Source organism: Anarrhichthys ocellatus, unplaced genomic scaffold (genome assembly GCF_004355925.1).
Source record: "Anarrhichthys ocellatus isolate YVR2014 unplaced genomic scaffold, GSC_Weel_1.0 scaffold4, whole genome shotgun sequence".
Lineage (NCBI taxonomy): Eukaryota > Metazoa > Chordata > Actinopteri > Perciformes > Anarhichadidae > Anarrhichthys > Anarrhichthys ocellatus.
In genome coordinates this window covers 1288111-1296403 of record NW_022280034.1, presented here as the reverse complement: position 1 = coordinate 1296403, position 8293 = coordinate 1288111, and the positions used below count along the sequence as shown (strand labels likewise).

At 41.7% G+C, this 8293-nt stretch overlaps 1 protein-coding gene across 6 annotated transcripts in view; it reads right to left on the bottom strand.

Moving 5' to 3' along the window:
- Positions 1-8293, bottom strand: part of fmnl1b (formin-like 1b) — a 24290-nt gene that overhangs the window by 12682 nt on the left and 3315 nt on the right. For 3 of the 6 annotated variants that reach the window (XM_031844214.1, XM_031844211.1, XM_031844215.1), the window contains exons 2-7: positions 4307-4390; positions 3657-3740; positions 2154-2227; positions 1469-1552; positions 1231-1371; positions 432-540 (exon numbers count right to left, since the gene is read on the bottom strand). In XM_031844214.1, coding sequence (XP_031700074.1) covers positions 432-540; positions 1231-1371; positions 1469-1552; positions 2154-2227; positions 3657-3740; positions 4307-4390 — 576 coding nt within the window. The remainder of the gene's footprint in view (positions 1-431; positions 541-1230; positions 1372-1468; positions 1553-2153; positions 2228-3656; positions 3741-4306; positions 4391-8293) is intronic. The other 3 variants (XM_031844216.1, XM_031844213.1, XM_031844212.1) reach the window with 2 other exon arrangements.

Here is an 8293-nt window from a genome sequence, read left to right as displayed (position 1 = left end):
ACACACACACACACACACACACACACACACACACACACACACACACAAATGTCAATAGAAGCTACAAGAGTGACTAATATTTAAAATAAACTACATGACTTGTATTCTTCTTCTTGTTATTTGACTCCTGCTGTCAGTATAATTCAACCTCATTAAATGTTTAATTTAAAAGTCAATGTCTCAGGAAAATAAAAGGTAATTTTAGAATCAGATAATTATGTACTTTTTGTTTCCACTGCATTGTATTTCTTAATAAAAATATCAAACAAAAACAATGTATGCACCATACACCAAATGTTTATATATATTTGCCGAAAATTATGAGATAGTGAGTTAAAATATTTAGATCGTAATAACATACAATATTGTGACTCTAAGTCTGAAACATATTAAAGGCCATGAGACAGAGGTTTGCTGCTGTTGTCACATACCTGGTAGTTCATGATGGCTCGCAGACACATGATGCAGAGATGAACGTCGTCGGTCTGGCTCACAGCTCGAGAGCTCCTCTGGACTTTCCTGTTTTGGAGAGAGTTGAATCTGCAGGTGAGAGACGCTGCGGTTACGTTGTTGTCCCTACGTCTTCACTCAAATATCTTTATTAACTAATTAGTAAATATGAAAAACAATCCATACAGCCATCATCTACATCCCATAATGACAATAAGGTAAAGTACACAGGAAAGTCAAAATGAGTCAAACTGTAAACTTTGTTTCACGATAAGTTTGAGTGTCACATTCACGCTCAAACGTGTGATAAAGAAACACACGTGCAGTCTGAACCAGAGGCCACCGGGCTATGACAAGAATGCAGTCGCTTCAGATCAGAGAGATTACATGTCGAACAGTGTGTGTGTGTGTGTGTGTGTGTGTTCACGTTACAACTTCATCTGCTGTGCGACATTTTAAAACCTACAGAGATCATTGCACTCGGTTTGAAAACACTGCTGTCAGAAATACATCATTACATCACTGTGCTGCTAACGTTACTAGCGCTCCTGCTCTGTTGTTCACAATGTAGCGTCATCAGGGATCGACGATTAGAAGGCATTCATACCAATCCCCTGATCGCATATTTATACTGAACATTCCTAAAGTAAAACTTTATTTTAGGGGCGGATCATGGCATAACAGCGGTCCGATACAGCACCACTGTAGAGTTTGTCATTTTTATTTGGGACATCAAGCTTCACATGAGTCCATCAAACCTCTCAGCCACTCTGTACGGACCTCACTGTGAAGGCCTTGCTGGCCTTGGAGGCGCTGTGAGTGGGTGAGTTGCTGGCACTTCTGCTCAGATCCTCCACGGACTTCTCCAGGGTCTTTTTATCTGTGGGCACCGTGCCGTTGTCCAAAGTGTCCGCCTCATACCTGCGAGCCAAAAGAATCAGAGTTCACACGGGAAGATAAGAGACGAACATAGTTAGGCCTAACCCAACAAATACCGGTATGTCCAGCTGATACCTACGTGACAGCACTGTGGGCGAAGGACAGATAATCCACAAGAACGTCTAAGCCGTGGTTCTCCTCGTTGAGGAACTCCTGAGCCCAGCTGCAAAGACCAAATACATTTCAACTCAGTGACGCTTTCAGAGGAGATATGGAACGACAAACACGCGTTATCAAGAGATCTGCATCTTTAAAACATGTTGAATTTAATTCATGACGTCTAAATATGTGTTTTACATTCATATTTTTCCTTTCTTCTATTTAACGTATCGTTTGTCACGTATTTATTTGTATTTATTGGATTGTTGTCCACAGATTACTTAGTTTTTCTCTTTATGTTGAGCGTTGGCTTATTGAACTCTTGTCACATTTCTTACTTTTTATATTATCTTATGAAGTCTTACGTGTGTGCAAATAACAAAACACATTTTAGGATTATAAAACTATAAATTACAAACACACTGTTGCATTTTCTATTTAATGCAGGAACAAATAATTACAAGAAGAAACGAATGTATCCAAGAAGCTTTTCAAAGGTTTTTGTTTCAATGAAAGTGTTGCTGTAATGTATTCACACACAGACAAACATCACTTTAATTAAAATCTCCTTCAGAGGCTCAAGTAGGTTTTTAAAACTTTTGTCAGAGTTTTCACTTTGTGTGATATAATCAGACAAAGCCTTGGAGGATTGGAGGGAGACTCACCCGATGTAATTGGTCCTCAGGGAAATCTCCAACTCTCTGAGGATCTGAGTGGATTCCTGGACACGTCTCTTAAACTGCCAGGAGGGAAGTTGTAAAGTCAGTAAAGGCCTCATTATTCAGAAAATGTAAAAGAAGTCTGTTTACTGATCTGTAGCTTGAATTTAAGAAGCAATCACACGAAAAAGAAAAAAACCTTCCTGCCAGTGAAACAAGCAACAAATATTGTTTCTCTAAAAAGCACGAACAAAGAGTGACACAGAAGTCCTTCATGGTCGTTTCATATCACAATAAATCCCATTAATAAAAACTCCGACATGATCTCCTGATTCCAATCAAATCAAATCATAAATGGATTTAATTAAACTAAAAAGGTACCAAACCTTCTGACAGGATGTGAAACATCACATTGCTTCTTTTGTTACCTTCATCCAATTTAAAAATGTTCCCTGAGTCAGCTTCTTTCACTGGACAGTTTTAACGTCTGCAAAGCATCTTTTAAAAGTGACAATATTTACTGAAGGCTGAGGTGATTCAAGAGGGAACTGAGTGGGAGTGTAGAAATGACGGACGATCCAAGTTTGAAACAGACTAGAGATCAGATACCTGAATGACTCGTGTTTTTGGGGAATTTATGAACTAATGCTTTGATGTTTTACAATGAAAGACAGACTCTGCAAAAGGATCCAAATCCGGATTGGGAATAGAACGGTTTTGGTTTTGTTTTGGACAAAAACGGCCGCTACAAAAATGGCTATTAATCAGTCTTTCACATCTTCAACAGCGCGCACACAGGGTGCTCTTGCTGTTCTGGTTCTGGTTGGGTGTAAAAGAAACCATCAGTCTGGGTGCTTCACACCTGTTGTTGGGTTCATCTGATCCGGAACAATGGAAGAGAAGTTACTCTGTTGTATTCTATCGCTGGTCCGGTTCCTGTTGACGCTGACGGGACGTCCTACAGACTGACAGGTGACTCGTTGATTGGACTTCAGGACACACGTGGTGAAATGAAATTCTCTTTGATGCTTCTGATGCGTATTTGTGTTCTTTGATTAATACCTGACTATACGCATTATTAGTATTAGCTTTTGACCTCTTAATCAGGTAATAAAACCTTTGCTGACGTGCTTATATACGTGGCATTAAATACAGATCAATACGACTGCTTCCTGAACAGAGTTTTACAATCAGCAGATGATTTATTAGTAGTTAAAGCTGTTGAAATCTTGCTAAAGTCACAGTAGTTTGCCATCACACCACAAACAAACTGCACCAGTCTGTTTGGAAGCGGGCCGAGAGCTTTTAGAGTGTTAATGTGCTTTACTGGCATGAATGTACCAAGGACAATAATGAGATTATAAAGAAAAAGAATACGGTAAAATTCATATAATAAAGAAAATAGCAGGAAACAATTGCTCTGTGTGATAAAAGACTTTTGTGAAATCATTTTTCACACCAAACAGAAACTGAAGGTTTGAGCTGAGACGTGAGTCCGTTGGGTCGTACCTTCCGACTGACTCCTCCGTGATCAAGGTGACTCTTCAGCTTCTCCAGATAAGCCGATGGTGGATTCTTCACTTGAAACCGCTCCTGAAGATGCAGAGAAACACACACACACACACACACACACACACACACACACACACACACACACACAGAGATCTATAATTATATCTGATTGCGGTACTGCATTAAGGGGGGGGGGGGCAGTTTGATTACACAGCGTCTTTTATGCAAATGTGTTGGATCTCAACGAGCTTCCAGGAATTATTCTACTGGTGCAGCGGTTTTACATCACAAACACTTCAGCTGTAACGGTTTGTCCGTTTTGTAAAAAAATCATCAGTAACAGCTTTCAAAGATTGGCTTCCATCTTTGTGCAGTTATAATTATGATGTATAATTTGAGCAGAGTGAGCGGTGTCCTCTGTCACTCTCCCGTCACGGTGTTCTGGACCTCCCTGTGGTTATTCCGGTGACGTACAGTGTTAATGAGCTTCCTCCCGTGTGCGTTTGTGATGTTTGGTAATCACATTGCGTCACTACATCGATCGCCCTACACTGCACATAGAAAGCCATTGATTGTCCTATTTCTTTGTTAAGTAACCAGAGAGACGATATGCATGATGACAGAGGGGATCTAGAGAGCAGACCCACCTGGTCACAGATCAGGTCCCACTTCTTCTCGTTGTCGTACTGACTGAGGATCTTCACTTTGTCTGGAGGAAGATTCATCGTGTTCTGAAAACAGAGGGAAAGATGCAGAATTTGTTAAAGACATGGCTCCAGTGAGAATCGTCATTAGTCCTATTGGAGTCACTCGTCTGGTACTGAGTCATGACTCCATGAGTCAGACGTCGCTGACTAATATCGGTTCAGTCTGCAGGTCTGTTGTCACAACAGTTGTGTTACGGATGCTGTTACTCATCACGTCCTCACAAACAGACGTCAGATCAGTCTCAGTATCAGCGAAAGCACACAGAAGAATTCACAAATATATTGTTACTTTTGTTTACATTTATACACATGAATACTTTCTCCACAAAAAGTTATTTGTAAATAAAACACAAAACGCATCTGTGAATCCTTCTGTGTGCATTCATTAGTTCTGAGCCTGATCTGACTCCATAGTAACAACACATGACTAGATTAAGAACAGTTGAATTGCACATTAATAACGCTGCTTTGTGTGCAACATCATCTCTAAACAGAAAGCCGATGCTGCACTTTGATGAAGTGCTCGTCCTAAACTCTTGAGTGTCAGCTGATGGGGTCAACGACAACGTTGTTTGTGTGAATGACAAAAAAAATACTCACCACACACTGTAATACACATTAATACACCCGTCGTGGTGTCCCATATTACAGACACATCAGCTGAAGTAATTATAACCCACACATGAAACTGGGCTAGTCGACAGGAGACGCCCACACACTCAGCTAACTCCTCACTTTGTTTCAAAGCTACATCTCTTTATCGGTTTCTCCTCTTCATCCTCACACCTCCTGAAGAAGAGCGACTCCTTCACGAGGTCATCGACACGGACTCTGAGTAAATGTCCAGCAGTCGGTACTTAGTGCTGATTGTACTTTACCTCCGGGCCTCAGCTGAACCGCATAAAACAGCTTTTAAATCGGACTTTTGTTCTTTTATTATATGAAGTAGTTATACAATCATTTCCCTGAGGTACAAGCCGATGCAGTCTAAATACTGGAACACATGGAAGTCTACTGTGCAGACATTAGCGTGCCGAGTTTAAAAACGGGCACAGTGAGTTCCACATGCAGTAAATCAATGCTGCTGTGAGGCTGGATGTGAACCTGATAAATCAGGCCTGAGGATCAATGCTGGTTATACTGTATTTGACCTGCTGGATCACAGAGAAACAAGCTTACTTCACTCTGCTGCACCTTTACAGTATTTATTAATGACATTAAAGAATCACGAGTAGAAAAGGGACTTTTGGAAAAACATCTTAAGGTTTTATTTCTGATTAAAAACTCTAATGTGCTTCATCAGAACTGTGTGGATGTGGCTTGATCAGGTTTGATTGACAGAGACCAACTTACATCTGTGAGAATATTGTCATATTTGTCCAACAATGTCAAACGGACAGTTTAGCAACATGGGTCAGAATATCCCAACTGGTATTTTGTTGGTGAGCAAAAGAGAAGTCGAAGGTTATGTTCCCACTACGAGCGACAAAAGCAACAGAACGGCAATGGTATAAGCTGACGAGTGAAGCCAATGCTTCATGTGTTAAAGCTGCATTCTCTCTAGTGTCCACCAGGGGGCGACTCCTCTGGTTGTATAGAAGTCTATGAGAAAATGACTCTACTTCTCTCTTGATTTGTTACCTCAGTAAACATTGTAAACATGAGTTTATGGTCTCAATCTCTAGTTTCAAGTCTTCTTCACTACAGCATGATGTTCATTTAGTACATTATGGTCCATTTAGAGTCAAACAGACCATAAAGCAGGGGATGCTTTAGGGCGGGGCTACACGGTGATTGACAGGTCTCTATCTACCAGAGACGTATACGGCGTCTCTACGTCACTCCTCCTTAGTCCAAATATGGTCACTTCCTGTTCACCGGTTGCAAAAAAGCCAAGATGGCGACAGCCGAAACGCAGAACTGGAGGCTTCAAAACACACAAACTAATGAATGACGTCCCGACGACTACGTCCACTTCTTACAGTCTGTGGTTCACGCTGGAATCTGAATTTGGCCACATTTCAAAAATTATGCAAAAAGCCAAACAAATAAAATTATATGCGAGCAATAAGCCAGAATCGAGCACTAAGGTTTGCAGTGTGATCAGCTTGTCCCATTTAGTATGTCCAAACCCAGTACAACATGTTGTAAAATGAGGACATGAATGTTCGTGATAAGTGTGAAAGCAAGTTGTCACACTCAAATTAACACTCTCGCCATGACAACCTGCACAATAACTGCCTCCGTGTGCTCAAGGATCACAAATCCCTCCAACTCTGCTTCAACATGCTGATTTAAGCGGCATTAAAAAGTTAAAATCAGCGACCTTTATGCCTGCTGTTAGCACACACACACCGTCAAAACATTATTGGAAACAACAGCTGTGAATTCAAGAGGCTGAGAATGTTAGCAGGAAGACGACATGTTGAATCCAGCAGACAGAAGAAGTGGGACATGCACAGAGACGCGTTCCTGCATTTCTAAATGTGCTGACGGTCCCCAAAGGACGGATCAATGAAACGTCATGTGAACAGGAACGAGCTGCGTCTGCAGCAGTGGATGAATAATTACTGTCCTCCTTCGTCTCCCCGTTCAACCCGACTAACAGTACAACGCTGAGTCTGTTGCATCACATGTGATCACAGGGAAACACATTTAAGGATCAATACATCTATTTAATAAAGGAAAAGGCTAAGTGCACTGCATTTCATTATCTGGTGTAAATGTCATCCTGATAAAATCATGTTTAAAGAAATGAAATGCATATTAATGTCTGGTGTGAAAGTGTAAGTCAAGATCTCAGACTGAAGTGGACGAAGTCACCGTGAAGTCACCTGTTGGTTTGTGGACTAATGTTTTGAAGCCTCGAGTTCAGCATTTTGTTTAAGTTTTCTGTCGTCGCCATCTTGGTTTTTGGAACCAGAAGTGACATGAGGGGGTGGAGGTTATACTGGGCTATGCTATTGCCTGGCTACCGGTATTGCTGCTGACAGCGTTTTTGGGGGGGACGTGCCCATTGGTTGCACCGCCTGGTGAAGATATGGCTTTAAAGGTCTTCTTTGTAGAGATAACATCCCTGATGTTGTGATCATTCGGATGAAGCTAACAGTTTAACAAAAAACTGCTAACAAGTGCGTAAATGTTATCTCCTTTTCTCTGCGTCTGTAAATACAGTACACAAATCCACAGATGTATATTTACAAGTCCACCCACTGCCACGTTCCCTGTTGGGAAATATGCAAAGTGTTATGCAAAACAGTGGGGGGGGGGGGGGGGGGGGGGGGGAGTGCTCCAAGTAAATTTGGATTTGACTGGCGTCATCAGAGTCACATGCAGCACAGCACTGAGAGGACTTCTGCTGCTCCGATATTGATTCTCTCAGTTTGAAAGCACTGCAGTGGCATCGCACAAATCCATCACAATATGAGTGAAACATCAATAAGAGCTGCTCATAAAACAAAAAGAAAAACACTGGCTTTTTTAAAGCACGTAAATACTGCATGTTCACATGCAAATGTGAGCACACACACATATTGTCCTCCACCTCCCAAAGCCACACCTGTGAGGGAAAGTCCGACACGTTGAGCCTCTGCAGAATGAGACCAGGGACGGTTTGCTGCATCCCTCACTGTTACCTCCTCACTCACAGGCTGGTTTGTATGCAGACGGAGTATCTTCTCCATTTAGAACAGGAGATTTTGCTATGCAGACTCAGCAGAAGACGAGTGTGTGGGGGTCTGTTTGGTGGAAGAGATGATCTATATGTTGTGGAATAGGATGGCGCTGAAGCAAAAAGGCACACTTGTTCAGCAGAGGGTGGGAGGTGACATGATGTATCAGATGCAGCAAACAGTTAAACTGCAGCAGAGTGATGCCTGTTTGCACATGAGAGACTGCTCATGAGAGACTGCACATGAGAGACTGCAC